Source organism: Lipophrys pholis (assembly GCF_963383615.2).
Source record: "Lipophrys pholis genome assembly, chromosome: 7".
Classification (NCBI taxonomy): domain Eukaryota; kingdom Metazoa; phylum Chordata; class Actinopteri; order Blenniiformes; family Blenniidae; genus Lipophrys; species Lipophrys pholis.
The window spans coordinates 4,209,757-4,236,772 of record NC_137638.1 but is presented as its reverse complement, the minus strand read 5'-3'; the positions used below and the strand labels follow the sequence as shown (position 1 = coordinate 4,236,772).

Here is a 27,016-nt window from a genome sequence, read left to right as displayed (position 1 = left end):
TGTGCAAAACATCAGACGATACATTGATCACGTCATCGTCCAACTATATAACTTAAAGAAGTAAAAATATACAATATACCTTAACCGAAAAGATAAACACTACAATGAACATATTAACAATATACAATGAGTAGACCTTGCAAAACATATGTTTTAAAGTAACACGTATGGAGGCATAGTGGAGGAATATGGAGGAATTTTGCACTTGATGACAATGTAAATAAATGTTATTGACATTGCAGTCGGGAGACAGAAAGGGACTACAACACATTCAGGTTGTTCTGGTGTTTTACAGTCTGATGGCCGTGGGTATGACCTGCAGTAACGCTCCTTCTTACACCAAATGTGTATCAGTCTGCTGCTCAAGGAGCCACAGCGTCATGCAGGGGGTGAGAGCTGATGTCCATAATGGATGTGAGCTTGGCTGACATCCTCCTCTCAACCATCTCCTCTATGTAGTTTAGTGGACAGTCCAGAACAGAGCTCGCTCTTTCAATGAACTTGTGAAGTCTCTTCCTGGACCTGTCTGTGCTTCCGCCTCTACAGCAGGCCACGGCGTAGAACATGGCAGAAGTCACCACAGTCATGAAAGGTCCTGAGAAGAGTCCTTAACACTCCGGAGGACCTCAGTCTCCTCAGCAGATGGAGGTGACTCTGGCCCTTCTTGTACAGGGTGTGGGTGTTGTCAGTCCAGTCCTGTTTATTGTTCAGGTGAACACCCAGGTATTTGTAGTTCCTCGATGACCAAACCCCGGATGTTCAATCTAGTGAAATGTAGTGTTTTGCTGCAGAAGCCAGTCATCATCATCTTCTTCATCTTGGTAGTGTTCAGATGTGACAGTGATCTGATCACTGCATCGTCCGCCCCGGGACCAGTACAGTAAGTAAACTGCAAGGAGACCATCAGTTTGTAGGTGTCTCAGAATAATCCTCTCCATGGTCTTCATCAGGTGGGGGGTCAGCGCAACAGGTCTGAAGTGGTTCGTGTCCATGCGGCGTGCAGTCTTTAAAGAATAAAGAAAAATTTTAAAGTTTAATTTATAGGTTATTATGGCACTATTTTACTGGTCCGGCCCACTCAAGACGAAATTGAGATGAATGTGGAACCTGAGTTAAAATACGTTTGACAACCCTGATTTAAACCTATTTACATACAATATTTACATTGACAGTGCTTTTTTTTAATGTACGTATTTAGTTTGACTATCAAAACATTCAGTGACTTACAGTCCATAGTGAGAATAGCAAATATAATATCAAAAAACTGAAAGAAAAAAAACCCAATAGCCGATACAATATCATATCAAAAGACTGAAAATGAAAATGATTTAAAAAAAAAAAACTTTATACAAAATACAGTAAAGAACGTCATTTTCATCAGCGTTCGTGTTTCTGCAGTGACAATCCATGGTGAGTGACAACGCAGTGACGTCATCACGCTTGGCCGTGGACGTGGTCACGTGACTCCTGGCGGCGTACGTTCAGCCTCACCGGGCCGCTGTTGTTGAGTCCTCCGGGAAAGTGTCATCGCAAATCGGCCGCTGCGCACACTAAGAGTCGCCATGGACTTCAACGTGAAGAAGCTGGCTTCCGGAGCGGGGCTGTTCTTCACCCGGGCCGTGCAGGTAGGAGACCCGGGGCAGCGGCGGCTGAGGCTTCGCTGCCTTCTTCAGCCTGACAGAGATAACATATGTTCTCCACTGCGGGCCCGTGGAGCGCTCACATCCTGCATTTCACTCCGAAAACAGATCAAATATGCGAATATGTGTGTTTATTTGATGGAACCTGTTTGAGGGTGACAGAGGAGATGGGACGGTACGGGGGATGACAAGTGGGGTGACGCAGGGAGCACGACCCCCCCCCCCCCTCATGACGTCACGACCTCGCCTTCATCCTCTGTTATTATTTTTTATTTCTATTTTTAAGTATTATTTATTCACGCAGGAAGAAACAGGAGCAACTTCAAAACTGATTCGTCCAAATAAACGTGATCTGTATATACAATGTCATTCATTTAATATTTCCAAGTAGTTTAGCATTTTCAAAAAGTTGCGCATTTCTACAGAGGCGAAGTCTGAGCATTTTAAAAAGTTCCACCTTGGGAGCCGGGTTTCAAAAGAAACTTTTCAGGCCCTTTCAGGCCCTGTCCACACAAGGTAATTTCATTGTTTCTGGGCGATCATCCACATGACACAGCGTTTCTGAAAACAGCTTCCAGAGTGGAGAAATGTGAAAGCGCGGCTTCGTTTTTTATGTGTGCATGGACAAGATACACACTTGCTGAATGCCATGCGTGCTATGTGTCTTCTCCTTTGTTTATGGTGTATTTCTGTGGCAGCGTTACAGCGTCACCTATAGGCCCGGCATATGTACTACATCATCTTGAGTAGTTTTCATGCTGTCACAGATGTCGCAGATGTTTTGGCTGTGGTTGACAAACCTTTTAAGAACTACAGGGAGAGAAAAGATCATTTTGGATGGTGTGGACATGGCTTCAGTGGCTGCGAGCACTGTTATCATGTAAACGGACACCCAAAACAAAACGGCAGTAATTACACTGAGCTGTGACGGTTTCTAATTCGATCGCGTTCCAAATGTTTGACCAGGACAGACACTGATGAAGAAGATCCACTGCATGTATGTGAAAGTTCTGACGTGAGCATATGTTCAGATCCATGGACACGTCTAAAAGTTTGTGCGTGACGTGTCTCAGTTCACAGAGGAGAAGCTGGGACAGGCGGAGAAGACGGAGCTGGACGCTCACTTCGAGAACCTGTTGAGCCGCGCCGACTGCACCAAACTGTGGACGGAGAAAATCTTCAAACAGACTGAAGTCCTGCTGCAGCCCAACCCAAGTACGACATGACCTCAGTAATCCTGAGATTACAGGGGGAAGGAGCAGACTCACACCATCATCATGAAACTTCGACTGTAGTTTGCTTCATTATCAGTCTTACATATACAATACATAATTTCAGTGTAAAGTTACGGGCTACACTTGTACTCACAGACGGTTTTTTTTTTTTACCTTATTAATCAATATCCAAACAGGTTTGACTCCAATATGATGAAAATTGAACAGATTTTCTGCAAATACATGCAATTTTATGAATATTTTGCATAATTTGCAATAGAATAAAATTTCAAAGATGTTAGGATTCCAGAAGTGACACCTTTATTGTTCTTAAAAGACTAAAACTTGCACCTACGGGTATGGTAACGTATCATAACAAATAGAACAAGTCGTTTTGAATTATACGTTCTGCCCACGAACCCCCTCGCACTCATCTGTATCGGTTCACGCTGTTGTAGGATGACTTGTGCACCATTGGGGGCCTCTAACTTGTACTTTTTGATTCTCCATGCCACAGTTGACCACACTGGTGAGTATCCTCTACCCTCCCTCCCCCGCAGCCCCCTGCTGTGGAAACCTTTTCATACCTTTGAGTTTTTCTCGCAGAGATCAATTCAGCACTTAACTCCACTGGTACTGAGGTCAAAAGAGGGTTTATTAATGTCAGAATCCAGACGCTTGCTGGGTCGGTGCTGGTGAGATAGTGTCCTGCTTCTCTTATGAGGAAGGTTTATGTCAGGTTTTTTTTTTTGCTACAAAGCTGATATTTCTGTTAGAGGACTGGACTCTTGAGTCCTTGTCAGAGCCTGTTTCACATGGTAACAATTTCAAGTGAAAACACAAAACTATTTTTCTGTCTACACGACAACGGTGCTCGGAGTCACGGAAAATGCAACTTTTTGAAAACTGCTCCCAAAGTGGAACTTTTCAAAAACGCCCGTTGTGTAAGCGGGCGAAAACGACACTTCCCAGAAACACTCCGACTCCGTTCTGACACGTGCGCCCCACGGCCGTAGTAATTATCGTAATTCCCGGACGATTGCGCGCACCTGAATACAAGCCGCACGCACCAAATTTAAAAAGGAAAAAAAAAAGAGAGCAGAGTTACGTGATGCACCTGAACGCATCAACCGTGTATCAGCGGGACGAAGCTCGTTAAACCGTAAAAATCCATAAATTTGCCTTGTCGTTGTTTACTAGCGGTAAAGAAGTAGCGGCTTATAGTCCAGAAATTACGCTAGTTGTAGACAATAAAAACAATGTTTTTGTCCAGAGTGTCATGACTCCCAGTCCATTTTACTCCTGGGACTTGGCAGTTTTATAGTTGACAGTCAGTGTAATAACAATCCAACTTGCAGTGGGATTAGTATAGACTAGCTAGAACCAGCAGGTGGCGGTATTGCAACTTCATAGATGCCAACTGCTGTTTAACCCAAAAGAAGAAGAAGAACTTGGTCCTTCTGTCAATACGAATGTCTGTGTACTCCCACTGTTAATGTTTAAAACATTGTTATCTGCTGCATGTTTGGCTGGTTTCACTACAACAACAGCGCCAACTTGTGACCTGGCATATAAACTACATTGTTTCAGTGTTTCTGCCGTTTCCGTGTAAATGGTGTAAACATGAAAAGTTTCTGAAACGATGCATTTTCACTTGAAACGTTATCGTGGGGACAGACTTTGTCACAGTCTTATGAGCCTGAAAGTGTGTTGAAAAAAGTAAATATGGTCTCACTAAGATCAATTAAAACCAGGAGAAGTTTGCCTTTTTTTAAATATTTTTTATAAGGATGTAGTAATACCACTTTTTTAAAGAATAACTGCGAGCACTAACCTAACTAACTTGCCGATATAATACTGATATAAATACTTATTAAATACAATGAAGCCTAGTTAGGCTTGGGTGATTTGGCCTAAGAAAAAAGAAAAAATGCTTCGATTTTGTTTAAGAAAAATTCGAGATTTGATTGTATTTTCGATAAATTTTCTCAATCCACTTAAAAATGACTGCCGACATCAGATATATTGTCAAAAGTGCAACTTTATTGCAGTGATTGTCCTCAGAGTTAAAATGAATAGAAACTAAATAAAAAGTAAAAGAGGCTCTGTCATTTAACAAATTCTAACGTTAACCCAGGTTTAAGCAAAAGTGCAACAGCGACTACGGAAACCCACAAGGAATGGTAGAACGGAACGCGAAAAATGCTGGAAAAGTGTGTTGGGGGGGAAAAAACTCAAACTTGGAAAATAAAAATCGTTCTTAGCTACAAATTCGATAAATCGATTTTTTGCCCAATCCCTAAGCCTGGTTCATACTGTTGGGTGCATCTCTACTTTTTATAATCTGTGGCTCCCAACAGACATTAAAGATAATATTCTATAAAGGAATTCTGTGTGACACTGTGCAAGTGTGAAAATCTGTTATAGTCCATCTCACCTAATTAAAATAAGATTACAGCCTCAAATCTTTACCATCTCCACTCAGTTCACCTTCATCTTCTCTTCATGGTTGACCTGCTTTTCTCCAGCTTCATTTCGAAGTGTGTTTCTGTGAGTTTTTCTGCAGATTTCTATCATCAGTTGAGTTTTCCACAAGTATAAACCCCATCAGTAGCTGTGATTGTAAGAGCGCAGCGACCACAGATACCACTACCTGTGTCAGATACTGTACTGCGTGCAGTATCGGACCCAATACTGGTATCAGTATCGGAACATCCCTGGTTTTTAAATAATATATATTTATTTCCTCTGGGGGAGTCCTGTCTTCAACACTTCTTCCGATTACAGTGTACTTGTGGAAAACATGTCATTTCATTAAAGTTTTCTGATTCATCAGGATGAACTGTTTCCATATTATTCCATATAACCAACATTGTTGTTTTTATTCAGGCCGTCACACTTTATATTGCGCCGGGGGCAAAGAATGTGTAACATAACATGAGCTGAGCTCTATAACGCTCCATAACACCACCATTTATATGTATAAGTGTTAAAATGTCTTTACATTGTGTTGGTTATTTACTGATTTGACTCATTTTAATGAAGGCCTGTGTTACTTTGGGCTTTGTGTTGTTTTTCTCCTCGTGTGTTCGAGCCTCTTATGTGCGGGTTAAATTATAGATCCGCTCAAAAATGATGATCCACACTTTAACCCGCATTGCCTCATGGGAATAAAAAACTACTTTTTCTGGTACATATACAGAAAATATGTGGTTTAAATGTTTTACATTAGTATAATGATAAAATTGTGGTATTTTTTAGATAAATTTTAATATTTCTGTGTCTTTTTATCTGGACGTACAAAAGACGCATTTAAATTTATTCATGATATTTTAATAATCTGACAATTATAATCACTTTGCAAAAATGAAATTTTTTTTTTTTTTAATGTTTGGGTTTTTGGCCTTATGAAAACCTAAAAATAAATTACAATCACACAGATGCATCTCGTCCGGAAGAAAGTAGATGGACACTAAGAAGAACGTTTCCTCCAGTGTGTCATGACTCTCAGTCCATATTCTCCTGGGACTTGGTAGTTTTATTTTGACAGTTGCCGTAATAACCATCTAAGTTGGTCGCCTGTCCACTAGAATGTCCGTGTTCTCCCGTTGTTATTGTTTATAGCGTATTGTTCTCTGCTGCATGCATGTGTGGTTTCATTACAAAAACAAATAAAAGCACCCACTAGTGGCCCGACATGATAACTGCATTGTTTTCAGCGCTTCGGCCATTTCCGTGTAAACAGACATTTTTTTTCAGAACGTTGTCGTATGAACGCAAAACGAAAAACTAACTTTCCCTTGAGACAGTGTGGTGTTAACGGCTTCTGAGTTTAGTTTAAAAACGGAGATGCTGTAGTTTGATCTGCTTTCTATTTTTGTTAAGTGGATAACGGAAGAGTCTGCGGTCGTCCTCTGCAGGTGCCAGGATCGAGGAGTTCCTCTATGAGAAGCTGGACATGAAGGCGCCATCCAGGGCGACCAACGGGGAGCTGCTGGGTCAGTACATGCAGGACGCTGGGAAGGAGTTCGGTGCTGCGACTCCGTACGGTGAGTGAACCACGTCCTTTCGTAATCGCTGTGTCCCTCCGTTTATAATAACAGACTAACACTTTACTGTAAGAAGTAGCTTTTTGTGGCGTCATTTAGAGCTGGTGAGAACAGAAACTTAACTAAAGACGTCTTTCTTTTATACTTTTCAAAAAAAAAATTTAAATTCAGTTTGTATTGAGGTAATTATCGGGTTGGCCACACCCCTTTCTTCTTATGCCGATCGTCGACGTGCCGTCACTTGTTTATAAATCACCGATCAAATGAATATCTCATCATAAAGATAGTTGATTCTGATTCAGTTTGGCAAGGCAAGTTTATTTCTATAGAAAACACTGAGGCACAAGACGATTCACAGTTTTTCACGAGGAGACCGAGGCCCCGTTTTCAAGTGTAAACACAAAAATATTTTGTAGCGTTTTTGTTCTCAGTTTACACTTCAATGTGACAAATCATCGTCAACGTACAATCAGCCCCCGCAGGTGTGGCTCATCGCCTCCCTCCCACAGTTGCCATGTAAACTTTTCTTAAAACAAAAACACAATAACGGTACGTTTTGACTTGATACACTGAAGTGTAAACGGGGCCTAAGGCATGTAAACATGGTGTCACAGTAATCTAGTCTGCAGGAACAAGTTTCTCTTTCTCGTTTGGGATAGTTCACACTTTCTAATTGTCTCAAAATTCATTGAACTCGCTCTATTAATGTGGTGAAACCACTCACATGCTTTGAAGTCATCCATCCAGGCAAACGCACTCAGCTGGACAACTATTCTATTCTTTTCTATTCTATTCTATTCTATTCTATTCTATTCTATTCTATTCTATTCTATTCTATTCGTATAGCGTCAAATACAACGCAGTCACTTCAAGACACTTTTACAGAGACAAACCAACAACTCCACATGAGCAAGCAGAGGAGACGGTGGAAAGAAGAGAAAAAAAAAACTTCCCTTTTAACAGGAAGGAACCTGCAGAACCAGACTCAGAGGTGGAGAAACCTGCAGAACCAGTCAGTGGAGGAGACTTTGTGCAGATCCAGTAGGGCTTAGGTGATCGAAGGAGAGAAAAAGATAGGACCGGTGGACGGACTGATTGAGGAGAGGAATTCAAACCGTGGTTCTGGTCCGGGGGGGGGTCGGGATTCACTATTCAATTAAACAGACATAAATCCACTTGCTGCTGACTTCTGTACCAAACAAAGAGAAGGGAGAGAGAAAAAAAAAAAAGGAACATTAAATCAATTATTTGTAGCTCAACATGTTCACTAATTTTGAAACACTGTCGCTGGTAAACAAGGCCAGAGTCTTTGCTTTTCACAGTGAAACAACCAATTCGGTAACAGCGGCCCATAATAAATCATTTCAGCCTTTTCAATGTAAAAAAAAAAAAGTCCATAACAAAATATTATATTTGAGCCAACATCATAATAAAATTTTTCCCAAAAATGTAATGAGTTTATATTATTAAAGTAGCATTTTCATAAGATATCCTAATGCCAGCCAGTCGTACATAAACAATACTACATCGATTATTTAGGTAAATAAATACATTAAACTGCCCTAAACATGCTTTTATGAAGTTCCTACAGGTTTTTTAATCGTAGTGGAAACAGAGTTGGTCTGGGTTGTGTCAAATCTACAAATGCAAAAACTTTATTATGCACACCGAGGACATTTTTTTTTAAATTGTAAAAACTCAAGATTACATGAACCATAAGGATTATATAACATTGACCCCCAAAGTCCTGCACATACAAAAATATCAGATCTACTATAATAACTCGGTATTGATTTAACAGTAAGGAGTGATTTAAAGTATTTATATATAATTAAAAAATAGTTTGATTATGAAAATATAGAGTATTTGCCATTTACTAAATACTCAGTTGGTATCTGAAATGTGTTTATGCAACACAGTCTTTTTACCTTGCGTCGTACTTTATCGCGTGGCCTGTTTTTAGTACCTGAACTACTTAAAAGTATAAAAGGTGGCCATGTCTCTTGATTACGTTACCAAAAACTGTCCCGAAAAAACTAAAGAAAAAGAAATCATGTGTTATATAAATTCTTGTTTCTTTTGACTTGGAAAGTTTCAGAAGAATTAGTTTGTGAAAGAGTGAATTGAAATCTCCAGTTTCTTTAAAATAAAAATTACAATTTGTTTAAACTTTTAGCTGAAAAGGATTCGCACACTTGTATCCCCAGTGGACATTTTGATATCAGTGTCGTTTTTTTCCTCTGGGTTTAATGAAAGAGAATTGTTGGTAATGAAATGTGTGTGTCTGCTCCCTCTCGTTCCTCTCGTTGCTCACCGACAGAAATATCCAGTCGATTTCCTCTGTGAGCATCGATCCTTGCTCTGAATCAGCCGGTCTGCATCATCAGCACCCGGGACACGAGCTCACATCAATCAATACCCAGCTCAATAACTCCACAGAAAAATTTGATTCATGCCAGAGTTTGACAACTTTGCCGAGCAACCTTTACAGAAACTACTTGGAGTTTAAAATATTGCAGTTTCTGTTTGTTTAGTCTCTTTTTCTTGTCTTTTGTATACAATAGTGTGACTTCAAAAACCAGTAAAGAAACTTGTCCAGTATGGAAAAATGACCCGCCACATAGAATTTTCCCCACTGATATGAAACTTTAACTTTTGCTAATAAGAATGTTCTAATGTGGATATTTAATCTAAATATTACTTGTTACATGTCATAAGCCCCTGCTTTTGTGTGTCATTTGATCGTTCCTTTCATACATAAAATTTCAAAATAAGCCACTGCTAAATCCCATCACATGCACAGAAATGAAGTTTACAAGTCTGTGTATACAAAATAGGAATATAAACCTTTCTTTTAAATGAATACTTATTTTAATGTTATATCATCTATTTCCTTAGTATGTATGTAAGGTGGTAAAATGGTATGCAGCATATCTTCCTTTTTTCCCTGTAGCATGTATTTGTAAATAAATGTGTTATTTTCATTGATGCTTTTCATTTATATATGTTTGCATCCAGGCTTTAAACATTTTTAATGACTTAATGGGAGTGGGTCACTTTTCCATGGGGCGGGTCAGAATTCTATAATACAAAAGTGACCCGGGGTTCACTATTTACCACTGGGGCCTAAAGGGTTGAATCCTATTCAATTTTAGTTTCATGATCAAGCTGTAAAGCTTGCAATTATCAGTGTTTATGGTTCATTTTAGGAGGATTTGTTGAGAACAGTTAAAAGATGTGTAGGGATTTCTTTCCTCATGAGGATCACGTGGTACCATTTATGTTGGGTTTTTGGCAGTTTGGCTATCGATAATGATTAATAATTATTAGTGCTGTGAAAAATAACGCGTTAATTTAGTTCATTGATTTGAAACTTTTAACTCGTTAAATTTTTTTTACGTAATTAACGCCGTTTTGTGTTTTTTTTAACTCCCTTACCGGAGCAGAAGCATGTGCTGCATCTCTGGGCGCAGCACTGTGACTACAGAGCAGCACAATACCGAGTGGAATAATATTAAGGCAGAAAGTTTCATTTTCAAAAGTTATTGTTCTCCGCGCGCGTCTGTGTGGTTGCATTGCAAAATCAAGCAACAGCGCCCTCGCGTGGCCCGGCATACTAAACTACACCGTTGTCAGTGTGTCCGCTGCAGCAGTGTAAACACGCTTCTTTTTTTTTTTTTTTTAACGGATTAGGTGTTGTCACATAAAACGTTGTCGTGTAAACGGGGCCTTAGAAATGAACCAACTTTCTGTGGTCTTGTGAGATCGCAACAGATGGTTTGCATTACTATGGCTGATTGGAAACGTTGTGCAAGATATGGAAATTTATTTCAAGCCAATTCCTGGAAACTGTCCTACATTGACCTGAAACTCTGTGTTTTTCTTTTCTTTTTGCTTCTGTGGTTTTTCATTTTCTTGACAATGTTTCAGATGTCTTTCACGCAATCTCAACACATGGTCATTAATGATCTGACTGACCAGGATGAAAAGAAGTGCGTGAAAAAGGCCACATCCGCACCAGCACAAAATTATATTTTTTCTCCACCGGAATTCTCAAAAACAATTCCGTCCACTCGTCACTATGAGCACGACTCAACAGGAGGCTTAAGAGCATGTAGTACATATGCCGGGCCTTTAGGGGGGCCGTGAAGCACCAAATACACCAAAAATGAAGAAGATGACAGAACACATAGAAATTTAGAAGTGGACTCCTGCTTATAGACTTCAATATAACTCTGAGTTCTATAGGTCTGTTGCCCTGCAATACCTTGTTTTGAACCTTGCATTAAATTTATTAGGCCTACACCCCTCAGGAATCTGAACTCGCTGAACAGATGATTAACTGACTGCTACGAATCAGAGTTGCTGAGTCATGTCCTGTGACGCTACGGATCTCTGGTGCTTCCTGCAGGCAACACGTTGATGATCGTGGGTGAATGTGAGAGCAGGTTGGGGGCGGCAGAGAGGGAGTTCCTCCAGACGTCAGCCATCAGCTTCCTGGCCCCCCTCAGGAACTTCTTGGAAGGAGACTGGAGGACCATTTCAGTAAGTCTGACACAAAAGATGGAGTCCAGATGGTGAGCTGGGATGCTCGAGTGACTACGATACTGTCGGAGGGCACATTCACACGACAGCCTTTCAAGTGAAAACATTGTCTTTGCCTTTTCGTTTCAGAAAAGCAACTTTTTGAGATCGATATCCATTTACACTGAAACACTGAAAAACGATGTAGTGAGCATGTATGGCCACTAGTTGCTGCTGTTTGTTGTTTTTATGATGGAACCACATGCATACAATAGAGAACGATACCCTATAAACATCAACAATGGGAGTACACACACATTGTATGGATAGATGACAAAGCTTGATTGTTATGACGGTGACTGTCAAAATAAAAGTACCCAGGAGTCATGACACGACGGAGGAAAACATTGTTATTATCCATCTACTGAGCATGTGCACAACAACTCGTTACTACAGCCATGTTGCAAATGGACGCAGTGTTTCCGCGGAGACGGAGTCGGGAGCGTTTCCAAAACCATTTTCAAAAATGTGTGTTTTTCAGCGGCTCCGACCTCCGTTCTCGTGTAAACGGACATCCAGACCACGACAAAAGTTTGACCTTTTCCACTTGAAAATGTTGCCGTGTAAACATTGCCTGAGATTTTCACAAGGTTAAACCAAACAGAAGTGCGTCGCAAACCAAAGGTACGAATCCAAATATGAAAGCAAAATTTCACATCAACTGAAATATATCAAGTAGTTCCTCACAGACACTTTCGAAGCGTTGAAGGACAGCGATGACAGTCGAACCTCCCACTTCAGGGTCAAACTATGACTTACTCAACCTGCCGAGTCGCGTCCGAGGAGACGCTCTCGTTGATCCGGTTCCTGTGTCTCCGTGCAGAAGGAGAGGCGCCTGCTGGAGAATCTGCGGCTGGACTTGGACGCCTGCAAAGCTCGTGTGAAGAAGGCGAAGGTGGCCGAGACCAAGGCCGCGGTGAGTGCGCGTGCAACCCCACACCACCACCACCACCACCACACCCCACTCACCCCACATATCCAGCCCAAATGAATTACTTGGACTAACTCACATGAAAAATGACTAACTGTGTGTGTGTCTGAAACTTTGCAGTGCGAGGGCGAAGTGAGTATCCTTCAAGCATTTCATCCTCAAACACACTCCGGGTCGTTCTTTTCCTGCCTCGCTCGCTCTGACTTTGTAAATTCAACCGGAGAAACGGCTAAGAATGTCAAAAAAACATTTAATCTGACAAAAGCAGCGGACAGGAAAAAAACGACCTACACCTGTGTGGAAAACGCTTGCATCTTACGCCGATTGACAGGAAGTTTAGCGACATATTGACAATGATAAAGGCCGATTGGTTTTACAACCAATAGCATTTCCACAAAAATGTTTTTTTTCAATTGGCAACATTTCTTTTTAATTCATATTGTTAGAAGCCTCACTTGCTTGGATTTATCATTATTCAAACGAATCATCTTTAATACTTTGATACAGCTTCCAATATGCACTAAAAAAGTTAACCCCAACAATCAATTGATGTTTCATCAGAGATACTTTTGAATAAGAAAATGTATTTAAGTAATTCATAAAACAATTCTTGAATGCATGTTTATCGTGCTAATGCAGAGAATGAAAGCGGATTCATTTGAAGCACTTTTTTACACTGTGTTTCTATGTGTCTTGTTTCCATGGCAACGGTGCTCAGAACCACTGAAAACGCAACTTTTTGAAAACAGCTCCCGAGGTGGAACATTTCAAAAACGCTGTGAATCCGTCTCCGTGGAAACGGGGGGGGGGGGGATTTCAGACTTTTGCCTTCAAACTGGTCACAAGATTATTTTCAACCAGCAGCTGGCGCCACAACACAAAGTTTAAAACGCTACAGAGCTTGTGTTTTTGTTAGTTTAGCATGTGATATTCCCAAAAAGTTTTTTTCCTGCATAAAGTTTTACTGATTATTAAAATCTAGTTAGTGTAAAATGCACACTTATTTTAGCTTGAAAAAATGTAGATGAGAAAAACATTGTTTTGATTTTAAAGAAAATGTGCTTTATACTAAATAAATAAAAATAAATATGTATCTAGTTTAATATATATTTTCGCAATACATAAAAACAATTCTAAAATAAACTTTGTAGAGTTTTATTCCTTTGAAATAATATTTTTTTAATGCTTAATTATTTGCCTAAATGTTTTGTTTGTTGATCACAAAGTCCATTACGAATAAAGATAAATGCAAAAACGAGGCGTTTTCACTTGAAGCGTTGTGGCGTAAACGGGGCTTTACAGTTCTAGTTATTTATAGATAATAACGCTGTCAAGTCCTGGTTTGGCCCACTTGAGATCAAATTGCACTGCATGGGACACCCGAAGTTAATTGAGTTTAAACTGATGGTTTAAACATAAAAATTATTTGACTTAAATTAAATAAATATAAACAAAAACACACTTTGAGGCAACAGTTTCATGTCTTGATTATCTAAAAAATTGTTTTAATTATTAATCTATGAGAGCTGTGCAAGTCTCATGCCTGGAAAATATTTTGTCAAGTTCAACTTTATTAATTAAAACTTCAGGTATTTTTACTCTGTTACGCCGTTACATTGGCTGTTTTACTGTGTCGTGTCATTCAGACAGTACGCCTGAAGGAGATTCCTGCTTCCATATTTCATCGTGGCCTTTGAATGAATGAATGAACAGATGGATGGATGGATGGATGGATGGATGGATGGATGGATTGATGGACAGAGGAACGAAACCTTGAGATCTTCTGTGTTTCCTCTTGTTTTTGTGTTTGGCTGCAGAATGTTTGAGCTGAATGAGGCAACCTTCTGCACGTCTGCATGTGCATGACGAGCCGCGGCCCGGCGGCCTCAGGCTTCACAACACATTAATAATAACAATCATAATAATATTGATGATGATAACGATAATAATAATAATAATAAAGGTGTGTGAGTCTGTCCTCCCCCACGAATTAGTCAGATGAGCAGAGAATTTTACTCAGCGATTGTTTACATGTGGACGAGTTGCATCACTTCTTTTACGAGTTCAGACACACCTCGTGTGAAAGTGCGGTGCCAGAGTTTTCCTACACACACACACACACACACACACACACACCCACACACCCATACACATACCTGTCATCTTCACCTGTGGAAGTGACTCCGCCCACGTCTTAAGATCACCTCATCGACTGACAACAACACACATGGTGACCCACCTTTAGAAATACCTATGTAATCCTCATTAGTTTCATTCAGTAACGCGTCACAACATCAAAGGACCTGAACAGTTGCGTGGAGACATGTAATTTGAACACGTTGCATTATACTAATTGATTAAATGAAGAAAATAAATTTAAAATATTAGTTTGATTTTTATTTTAACTTTTCAAAAATTAACATTTAATACCCCTGAAACATAGGTGTGTGTGTGTGTGTGTGTGTGTGTGTGTGTGTGTGTGTGTGTGTGTGTGTGTGTGTGTGTGTTTCGGTGTGTACATTTTTTAAAAATTGGTATACCTCAATATGTGGGAATCAACTTTAAACATGCTTTCATACTCTAAATGATGTTATACATATTGTTCAGAAATTATGAAAGTTCAAAACACTTATTTCGAGTTAATGAAATCTGGATTTTAGAGATATAACTTTTTAATAAAAAATTTCAATTGAAGGGTTTAAATCTGTCATTTTGAAAAAAAAAAACTTTTTGGGCCAAATAAAAAACTATGAATCCTTAAATAGGCAAACAAATGTAAAAAAATAAAATAAAAAATAAAATTTGATTTTATATTTTTCTATTGAGTGCAGGTGTAAATAACCTCAAAAGTTGTATACATTTTCCCCTTAATAAATAAAAATCCACAAAATATTAGCAAATTAAACCAGATGTTTCACTCAGTATATTTCAGGAATAAAAATGGACTCACACAGTGATTTAACAGGAAGTTACGCAAACTAAATAACTTTATCATACTAAGATGAGAATTGTGGGTACAAGAATCTAACCAGTCCAGAGAAATCTTTTCCTCCTGTGTTTCTTTCTGCTGTGGGTTTTTTTTTCTCTCTTTCTTGTGAATCCTCCACATCAGACACGCAACTGCTCGGATCTTGACGAGGTTTTCTCTTCCTGCAGGCGGCTCCAGATTTTCAGGACACCAGACCCCGAAACTACGTGCTGTCTGCCAGCGCCTCTGCGGTGAGAAGATAAAAATCGGCACGTGTGTGACTTGATGTGTGTCATGGATCTAACCTGTTCCTGAGCGTTTACCTGGAATAACTTGATTTAATGCTAAACGCGTGGGCTGTTTTAAATATAGCCCAGCCCAGGTTAGAACACGAGCGAAACCACTAAGTGGTGTTGAAGGGGGGGGACACGTCAACACTTGTTTACTGTACATGCAGCTGGATATGGATTATTGCCTTTAAACAGGAGATTGGAGCTTAAATATGTCACGGTCCTGACGGTCGGACCAATAAACACATTTACCATCCAATAGCATGAATTAAGTCACAGAATCGGCAGTCTTGAAGAAGAAAATGAAAATGCAGTTTCAGATGATTAATTGTTTTCTATAATGATCAGTCAAAAAAAAATAAAATACAGCCCGAACCTTGAAATGAAAAAGCAGTTCTGCTGATGCGTTTTAACTATTTTTTTAACTATTTGCTGGGGCATCTGTTGGGAAAATAAATCCTGAACGCCATTTTCTTTTTCGTTTTTTATAAAGTCACAGAATAAGCAGTCTTGAAGAAGAAAATTAAAATGCAGTTTGGATGATTGAGTATTAATTTTACTTACCGGTCAAAACAAAACATGAAATGAAGTTTTATTCTGAAAATGAAAAGGCATTTTTGTTGATTTTCTATCCATATTCACTTCCATATTTGCCAACTTAATTATTTGTTTACGTGGCATTTTAACCTTACTGACTTTACTTTTTGTCCAATATACATTTAAAAACGTGTTTTACTACTATAATACAATAGTGCAACGAGTTATCGTGACAGGACTTGACGTTACAGTGCAGCCAGTGTGTAGTGAGTTAAAATGCCTCAGACTTAGTAAGTGTTTGCAGCAACCAGTAATCTTAACATTTTGGTACTTCCTTGCCAATATCATAATAGAATAATAAAATAATCTTTCACCCATTATTCATTTGAACTGAATGTCTCCACAGTGCATCAATATAACCACTATGTGATCCACTTTGCCTATTTTCAATAAGCAAACTGCACAAAACCTGCAAAAATTTCAGAGAAATGTATGATTACGTCACTGGCTTTAATTAGGACTTTTTTTTTTTGTAAAAGCTACTTCCCTAGTGTGACTACCTTTTTTGTTGTCACAGGCTTACAAAGTTATTAACAGTGGAAGTAAATGATCGGATGCCTTTACCTATGTTGAAACAAAGAGACCGTGAGTGTACACTCAAACCTGCAGAATGTGGAGCTATTTATTCTTTGTTTTGGGTTAGTCCATTAATGCAGACGTACATTAGGATTCATGGTAATTACCTTATTATGACTTATTAGACATTTGTTTTGTTCCCATTAGTCAATCACAGTGTATCTGATCCCACTTATTGTCACTATCATTTTTCTATTTCAAATGATTGGGCGTACCAGGGTATGTGATTGCACATTTTGTAAACCTAATACAGATAATATATATGTATATATTAGATGACATCCTTCATTACTATATATACCATATATATATGTATGTACATTGTCATTAGAAAATAAGCTGTTATCCATAGTGCCCTTAAAAAGAAAGTAATTGAAGAAGAGCAAAAAGAGAGTTTTTAGCTGATGAATCATTTTGTCTGCCTCATTGTGTCACTTTGGTGAGCTCCCTTTTTAAAACGTGTTTTCCTGGTTTGTTTGGACGTCTCCTTCCTCTATCCGTCGAGTTACGTTATCATGCTTTCTCACCGAACACATGACGGCACCGTTTCCTTTAATTGAAGTCTGGTTTGGCAACAATCTGTTGTTGTGTCCGCATGAGAACAAGCTCACTTGAACCGTAAGTGGAGTTCAGTGATTTAAATGATGCAGAGAATAATGAGTCATCAGTAAATGAACATTAGAGGATTAAAAAGTTAATGATTGAGGAGGCCAGAGTTTGAATTAGACTGATACTGATAAGGCAACATGTTGAGACGTCTCCCCGGGTTGGAGTTTTTGAAAACACTCTTTACGCTGTCTTCATGGAATGCAACTTTCCTGAAACGCTGCTACTGCTCATGCTGTGCCACGGGCGTAGTGAATAGTTGTTCTGCACATGCTCAGTATGTGTTAACGTGAAACTTTTTAGAAATGATGCATATTCACTTGAAACGACGCCGTGTCCTGATATTCAATCCAAGTATATTATTTTATTCATTTTAACCTTTTTTTCCTGGACGATCTTTTCTTCTTCTCTTCTTGTATTAATTACAAGACTTGTATTAATTACAATTACACAAAAACATATACAATTATATTAAATTGTTGTCCCACGCTTGATTGAAATAATTGATTCTGTTTTAACTATTCTTTTATTTAGGGGTAAATCATGTTCTCCATGGATTTTCTCCTCCATTGCAGTTTTAATGATGTTCATGTGAAGACCCGTAATAGTTTTTGCGTAACACCACGTTTCTCTTCTTCTGGTCTTTCAGCTCTGGACTGAGGAAGTGGAAAAAGTAAGTATAACACAGTGGCAGTCCGGCTCGTTTGACCTCATCCTTTATTTCACCCATCGATTGGCTCACGTCTTTCCTAACCTGCTCTTTCTCTTCTCCTTCACATGTTTATTTTGTTTCCCCATCTCAGAGTTTGTCCTGCATTTATTCCATCTTCCTCCTCATCTTCTTAAATTTCTCTCTTTCGCACTGTGAACTGAACTTTTTTTGCGCACGTGTGCACACAGTCACATCCGGAAACGATTCCCTTGGTGAGAAATGGACTCCTAATTAATTTGCTGGGTGATTTCATTGGGGTTACACGACGTGAGAGTGCTTGTGAACATGCGGAGTTTGAGTTGGAGGTGGGGAGCACGAGTGTGTTTTTCCATGTAACAGACTGAAAAACATCACTGCTGTAGTTTTGAACAATACCCTGGGCGTAATTTAAATTTTGAAATGCCGACTTGCCACCCCCTCCTTTCTGATCCTCCAAACCACGTCCAGGCCAAACACAGTGCTGGAATAACACGCGTTAAGGTTGAACCAATGCTGTGTTTGTGTTTGTTTCCTGCTCACAAGCTAGCTTAGCTTAGCATTTGGGTTTTTGTCTTTATTCAATTTCACTACACCAAGGAGGAGGATCCCCGTTGATCCTGAACTAACTCAGTGCTCCTGGCATGATCGTCTGTAAGTAACTTTAGCAATAGCCAGCGTCCGCGGTAGCAGTGATTAGCATTTCCAATGCTAATTAGTAGGTAGCGTCACGCTCTAGGAGCTGTTTGTCTGCATGTTGGTAGTTTTAGACCATCTGTTTCATCATAACTTTACACCAGAAAACATTGCACCCACTCGATACAGCGTTGGTTTGTGAAATCGTGAGTGATACATCAGTCGGGTGCTCGACTCCCACGCAGTTTTGATCTGGGTCAGGAGTTGTGAAGTAACACGCCGCTGCTTTGAACTGTGAACACTTGAGTAACTCTCGTATGACCACTTTTTTCAGTAACGAGTAATCTACACACACACACACACACACACACAGAGTTTCCGTACGCTCACTTGACCCGCCCCCTTCTCCACTCTCAGCCAATCACAGGTCGACTCGCTCTAATGGTGCATTCAGGGGACACAAAAGAATCAGAACATACAAACATAATCGCTAAACCTTGTCATTGCAACAAGAACACAACTGCAGAGATGTTACACTATTTTAGTAATTTTCCTGAGTAAAAAGATATATTGGCAGGAAGCCCCGCCCCCTTTTTTTAAATCAATCTCTGGGGCAATTAAATGGTAGCTTAGAGCAGGCAGTGCAAATAAATAGATAGATAAATAATGCAACAACAGACAACAACTACATCACCGGGTAAATAAATACCAGTAATAGTAAATATCTGATAATAAAGCTGAGTCAGATATAAATACAACAAAGAATGAAGGTCAAAGGTTAAAATATGTGTAAACAGGAGGCCAGGCAGTGATCAGCAGAGTTTATTCATTTTCATGTTGTGACGATGGGGGGGTGTTGTCTTCTTTTCATCACACATGAAAGTTGTAGAGCCGCCGTCTCCCCAATTCCTGCAACTGTTGCCTTTAGCATCAACCGAACTAATTGATCCCATTGATTTATGAAACTTCAGCTCACATCCGGATTACAGACCATCTTCCATCTACTAACTGATACAACTTTATTTATTTATTTACGGACATGTGCAAAAAAACAAAACAGAATGAATAAAAACAAAAAAAGAGACTCATCAGAATGAGTAATCCCGCGATTACTTGACACACGCTCCAATTTGAACTCTCATCTCATCTTCCTATCAACTGCTTCCCAATGATAGGAAGAGCCGACATCGAAGGATCAAAACGTCAGCAATGTTAAAAAAGTATGAAAAATAGATTTGGATATAACTAATAATAATTATTATTATTATTTATATATTACTAATAATGGCTTGGATTTATATAGCGCTTTATATAGCGCTTTTTTCGCACTGACTCAAAGCGCGTACAGAGACCACTTTTGTGTATACTGTAAATACTGTACATAGAATGTTGGAAAAAATATCTGTAAATATGTATATATTTAGAATGTTGAACACTGTGAAGGTATTGAAAGGCAACGAAGGGCAGATATAATAAGAGTAATCTTCTTTTCTGCTCCTTTTTCTTTCAAAATGTGAACTGGAAGTTTTGCTACGAAGACTGTTTATTTTTATCTTATTTAATTTTTTGCTTTTTAATAAAATAAAGAATAAAATTTTTTTTAAAAACCTATCCCCTTGTTTCCAGGCAGAACACGAGCTCCGAGTGGCCCAAACGGAGTTCGACCGGCAGGCGGAGGTCACGCGGCTGCTTCTGGAGGGCATCAGCAGCACGCATGTACGTCACTTCTGAACTATTCAGTCAGACTTTATACTTTTTCAAGCAGCACAGTTCCGACAGAACCCTTAGAAGTCTCATTTAATTCCATGGTGCCGACAGTATTGTTGCTTTATATGTAGAAGTCTTAACGGAATCAATCGTCTCTCCTCTGATGGCCGCTGCGCCTTCATTTTCTGCAGGTGAACCACCTCCGCTGCCTGCACGAGTTTGTGGAGGCGCAAGCCGCGTTTTATAAACACTGTCATCACCACATGCAAGAGCTACAGAAGGAGCTGTCGAGGTGAGCTTATACACTTTGTACAGCAGCAGATACAAGACGGTTACCTCAAGGCGCCAAACTCTACGGCTACAGCTATCGACTATTATTACTGATAGAGTATTCTATCAATTATTCTGGCGATTAATTGAGTAATCGGATGAGAAAATGTAATTCAATTACATTAAAGTACTCAAACTTTAATTCCATACTTGACAGATAATACTAAAAAGTCAGTTAAATAAACAACCAATTTCTTCTCGTTCTTATGGAGTATGAATCCTAAAGCCCACGCCTCCTCCACTCGTGTCCGAGCTCAATGAAACTTGACTGAGTTACACAGTGTTCAATAACGCAACAATGAATAATAATGATAATACTTCTGAATAAGTGATTAAATGTAATGTCATCATTCATGATTCCACAAGCTCGTCGTGTCTGGTGTAGACTGATCATAGAGCCGCCTCTTGGTCTGGTTTCAATCACTCTGAGGGGCAAATACTCAATCGTAAAGTGTTGTTGTGTTTGTATTGGCCTGGTGTTGCTCTATGACATGTCTGATCGAGTCGAATCAGTCATTTTTGTGCAACTGATTATTATTCACGTCCAATATTCTGTATTCTGTCCTGGCATGCTCACAGACTGCTTACAAGCAGCCTTGTCATTTGAGCCTTGAAGTTGTCTTCTTTTGAGAAGTGGTGTGTAAGTGCTCTGAATCACGACCGACCTTTCATTGCTTCATGCTTTCAGCTCTGACGAGGATGTGTGAGTACCAGAAGTGTGTTTCTCTCTGTGTGCTACATCAGTGACATAACGCTGCGAACTTTCAGGTTTCTGTCCTTCATTGGGAACAGTGAGTGAGGTGGGTTAAATCAGGGCAGATTTTCATGATTCTGCCGCTTCAAATGGAGCGAAGTTATTCTCTGGCATAACTGGCTTCACGCATGTGTGTGTTTTACTGCATTACATCACCTGGAAAGTGCGACACACACACGCGCGCACACACTTCTGTCACCCTGATTTTCAGGTATTAGATTTCATTAATACATGGTTCGATATCTAAAAGTACTGTTTAGAAATCTGTTGTTCTTATTCAGTTTATCTAGTCATTCGCTCGTGCTAAATACTGGGCGGCACGGCTCGGTCGGTTGAGCGGTCTTCTTCCAATCGGAAGGTTCGATTCCCATCTCCACCTGTCCACATGCCAAAGTGTCTTTTAGCAAGGCACTGAACCAAATTGCTCCCATTGGAGTGACGGCGCCTTGCATGCTATTAATGATGAAAAGTGCTATTTAAGTGAAGTCCATTTACCATTTACTGAACCGTAAACACAGAAAAAACTTTAGTAACTCCTTCGGAACTTTTGATCTATTCTTCAGCTAATTTTGCAATCAAAACTTGAATTTCTACTTGCGTTCTTACGTCAGAGTTAGAGGTAGAGTGAGTGAGCTCCTGGCAGTAGTTACACGAGAGTATGTATAGAGAGTAAGCAGGCATCGGCTCAGACCAAAGGGAGCTCAAAGAGAATTTCCCCTCATCAGAATGTGTCAGTTTGTTCAGCTTTGTAAGTGATACGATAGAGTATTTATCTTGTAGTGATAAGTCTTGAAAGAGTACTTACAACAACATACAACATCTTAGAGTAAAAATTTTCAATTTACACATATTTCCGTGTAAATAAAGGGCCTTTAAACGACCTTACATTTCTTACATTTTCACATTGATATTCGGGCCTCTGTGTGTTTTTCTTTCCCAGTTTATCCTGAAATCATTAGTGAGGAACCTTCTGCCTGCTCACAAAATGAACCGTGTGCTGCTGTGTCTTGGTCGTTACCATCGTGTTTACCTCCCGTCCCCGCAGGTTTCCCAACGCCTTCACTCTGAACTCCACCGACACGGACGTGTCCGCGGCCCCGGCTTCAGAAGGAGCCGGCAGCCCCGCCGAGGCCGACACGCTGAAGATAGAGGAAGTTCAAGCTCCGGCTACCGGAACCCGCAAGGCCAAAGTCCTCTACGATTACGACGCTGCTGACTCCAGCGAGCTCTCCCTGCTCGCAGATGAGGTGAGGCTCCATGATTAACAGTCTGACTCGTCGGATGTGTTCTGATGATTGTGCAGCTCCTGATCTTATCTCCTCACTGCCCACATATTGGATACAACTGAGTTAAAAAAAAAAAAAAAAATGGAAAAGAACAAAGATCAGTTTAAGTGTTGAACATAAAACGACTCATTTCAAGTGGACTTTTATTACTCCCAACTTCTTTTTCTTTGCTTCAATATTCATAGGAAGGAGAAATATGACATAGTAACGGAAAGGTTGTTCCCTCAACATTGGAATATGGAACATTCGTTTCCATAACTCTCAAAACAGAAAATAATGACGGTGTACTTTTATTCCAGACACAAAAACACACCTTTCCTCTGAAGCTGAACGATAATGTCCACCTGAAGGGGAGGAGGTCTATTAATATCTAACACACTACCACCTCCAAGAAGTCCTCAACCGAAACAATACGGCCTATGCCTATTGTGCCGTGTTCGCTGTCAAAACAATCCAGAGGTTTAGATTCCATGACACCTGTGAAGGCGTGTGGCACCAAAATGTTGGCAGCAGCTCCTTCAAATCGTGGAAGTGAAACGGTGACACATTCATAGAACAGTAGATAAGCCTTCACTGGTTCACTGCTTTCCCTCTGACTACGACTGGACTGTTGACATGCACATGAATGGTTTCTGTCCATAAAAAGAATTTATCAAAATCTGAAAACCACGCAACCAGTCAACACGGCAACCAAGCATGTTGTTGTATGGTTGCCAGAATGAAAGAGCCGTGCACACACACGGGGACCCTGCAAACTCCACACAATTCCAGTCCCATGATCTTCTTGTTGTAAGGGACCCACTGCCACCATCTTGTCCTGACATTTACATCACCACAATGAAGCCGTGGTCAAGTTGCGTCAGTGAACTTAAACCGTTGCAGCGTGAAGGGGATGAAAGATTGTAGTGAGATGTTTACTCTAAACACTCTTATTGCTTTAACTATTTACAAGGTCAATCGGAATAAATTCTTTCCTACTTAGACAGTGAATGAAGATTGATATTTGAGTTTATATAACCCACTGTGTCGTTTATGACATCGTCCCTCATCCAGCTTCACACTGAAGTCCAACAGTACCGAGTATGCGTTGTTTGTTTTTGCTCGTTAAAACACCCCCAAAAAATATTCTCCTTGTTCAGGCCCCGTTCACACTACAACGTTTCAAGTGAAAACGATGTATGTTTACATGGAAACCATGTAGTTAGCACGTCAGGCCACTAGTCGGTGCTGTTGGGTGTTTTTGTAATGAAACCACACGTCGGGATGGGAATGGAGAAGCGGTTCCAAGTGAGAGTTGCGTTTTTTATCCGCTCCGGCGTGAACCTCAACCCAGCAGAGGCGGCAACGTTAGTACGTCCTCAGCTGTTAATACTGCAGGTTTCATTTCCAAATAAGAATCGATAAGAGAATCAAAACTGGAATCGGAATCATGAAAAATCTTATGAATTCCCCTCCCCCCACACACACACACACACACACACTTGTGTGTAGAGAGCAATGCGCTATAAACTTTAACAATGAGAGAACACAGACATTCCAGTGGACAGACGACCAAGTTGGATTGTTATCACGGTGACTGTCAAAATAAAACTCCCAAGTCCCAGGAGAGTATGGGCGTAGTCATGACACTCTGGAGGAAACAGTGTTCTGATTGTCCATCGACTGAGCATGTGCAGAACAACTAGTTACGGCCAGTCTCATCAGATTGCAGCGTTTGCATGACAACGTTTGATCACATTATTTCTGCTCCTGTAACCACAGCAAGTGTTGCGTCTGTGTGGGAAGTTCCATCATTTTAGTGGGATGAAATAATCGTCTGCCTCACCGGAGCCCGTTTGTCTGTTATCTTGCAGCTCATCACTGTTTACACGGTGCCGGGAATGGACTCCGACTGGCTGATTGGAGAGCGAGGAAACCAGAGAGGAAAAGTGCCTGTCACATATCTGGAGCTGCTGAGTTAGACTAAACACACACGCAAAACAAACATGAGGGTGTGTGTGTTTGTGTGTGTTTGTGTGTGTGTGTGAGCTGACATTACTGAAGCCTTTTTGCTTTGATTTTGCACGTATAACACTAACCTTTCATAACACTCCACACGTCACCGTCTTCGTTAGTGCTTCTCAGATATGTATCTTCACGCCACACCGACACCAGCTTCATGGAGACATCGCGGCGTGAAGCCCATGTAAATCCCCTCGGCGCGACGGCCGACATTCCTCTCGCGTTACGTTGAGATTTGTTACTTTTGTTGTTGTATTTATTGCCGTGCATCCCAAAGGTACGCTCTCCCGCGTCACTCAAATGGACTCCCGTCCAAATGGGCTTGATTTCTTCTTATTTCCAAGTGTCTTTTCTGTGTTTTCAAATCCTTCTCCGTTCGTCAACTCACCACTGAAATGTGGATATTTAAGAAAATCTGAATAAGAACCTATAAGCGTGTGTGGATCTGTTTCTAAATGGAAACGTTTTTTTAAGGCAGCTGCGCTGATGCAACAACCTTGCAACTTAAATCTGGTGATTTCATGAAGAAGTAAATACGAATGTTTTTTTCTTTTTTTTCTTTTTCTTTTTCCCACTAGATAGAAAGTTAAATTCAGTTCACTTTTATTTATGTAGCACCAAATACCACACAGTCTATGACAAAAAGTGTACCTGCATTGGTTGAGCTCACACTTCTTGACATCACACATTGATATTTATAAGTAATGACACGTGTGTTTGTGTATAAAATAAATGTGTGCTCGACGAACAAAAACCAAGAGTTAGAGGTGAAACTGATTGGGGGGAGAGAAAAAAAAAAAAAGACTTGTAAAATGGTCGTACACATTTAAGCACATTCATAAGTTAATACACAAGCACACGTTCAGCTACACACAGAAAAATCTGCGTACACCAGGGGTCGTCAAACCCGACCCGCAAGAGGCTGCAATCCGATTTAAAAACAAAAGCCACATTTCTTATGAGGAGCAACAGAACACTGAGACCTGCTGCCATGAAAGATGGCAAACTAGTATTGACCTCAAAGCCATGCTGACTGGGTGAGTTTGTCAAAACAGCCATAATGCAACTGCGGTAGGAGACGCTTTCTGGACATTTCACTGATTGTTTTCATTTTCCGTCGCAATTTCGTTTTGCGAAAAAAGAGACATTTTAATCACGTCTACTCTGCACCACCACAAAGAAGTCACTTAAGATTTAAAGGTTATTATGACACATATTTTAAACGTTCCGGCCCACTAGAGATGAAATTGATGTGTATGTGGCCTCTGAACTAAAACGTGCTTGACACCCCTGGTGTACACATTCATAGATGTCTTCACACACACACACACACACACACACACACACACACACACACACACACACACACACACACACACACACACACACACACACGCACGCATAAATATGTTAAAAAAAAAAAAAAGAGAAGAAAAAGCAAATAATCTTGGATGGATTTCCATCTGTGTAATAAATTCTGCCTTAACACAGCTCATTGAAGTGAATGTAACACCCACGTTAATTAAACACTGGAAAAGCTTTTCCCTCATCGGCGGATTTCCCTCCGAACACTCCACACGCTCCCAACCCCGACTGCCTTAAGACCGCCTGCTGCAGACCGCCCCCCCCCCCGTCCTCCCCGCCACTCCGTCCACTCAGTCTTTCCCAGCCGCCGGCATGCGAGGCGGCCGCCCCTTGTAAGCCCACACCGCTTTCTGCGCGGCTTCTTTCCCATGTCTGATGTGCAGCATGTGCTACAGTCGGTAGCTAGTCCTGCTGGACCTGTTTGTATGCTTGTTTGTTTGTTTGTGGTGCGGCAGTCTGTCCGTGTGGGATCTGAGCACGTTCGTATAGAGAGAAACACTTGACGTACTCGCCCTCACCTCCAGTGTGTGCATGCATGCGTTTAGTTTGTGAAATGAGCACAATTCATCCACCCGCAGCAAGGAGCGGACGCACATGAGATTGCTAAAAAAAATAAAAAGAAATTCAGAAATTGTCAAGAAAATGCAGGGGAAAAATTGCAAAATGTTTACCATCTCACATTGTAATCAAAACTAAATCAATGCAACTTAAGACACAGTTTATGTTCATATATCATAAATGAATGAATGCTTAAGCGCATTAATCTCAGGCTGGTGAAATAAAAGTGAAGAAGA

General features: G+C 40.3%; 1 protein-coding gene across 2 annotated transcripts; it reads left to right on the top strand.

Annotated features, from left to right (window-relative positions):
* Nucleotides 1-1,458: 1,458 nt before the first annotated feature.
* Nucleotides 1,459-26,269, top strand: LOC308112233 (endophilin-B2-like). 2 transcript variants are annotated; one of them, XM_080467586.1, is made up of 12 exons: nucleotides 1,470-1,625; nucleotides 2,714-2,855; nucleotides 6,775-6,903; nucleotides 11,315-11,448; nucleotides 12,311-12,403; nucleotides 12,539-12,550; nucleotides 15,575-15,637; nucleotides 18,105-18,128; nucleotides 20,406-20,495; nucleotides 20,678-20,778; nucleotides 22,616-22,817; nucleotides 24,710-26,269. In XM_080467586.1, the coding sequence occupies exons 1-12, from the start codon at nucleotides 1,563-1,565 to the stop codon at nucleotides 24,815-24,817; spliced, it is 1,161 nt and encodes a 386-aa protein (XP_080323712.1). In that variant the 5' UTR covers nucleotides 1,470-1,562; the 3' UTR covers nucleotides 24,818-26,269. The 2 variants fall into 2 exon arrangements, with proteins under 2 accessions (XP_080323713.1, XP_080323712.1); XM_080467587.1 differs by lacking the exon at nucleotides 12,539-12,550 and having other exon boundaries at nucleotides 1,459-1,625.
* The last annotated feature ends 747 nt before the right edge of the window (nucleotides 26,270-27,016 follow it).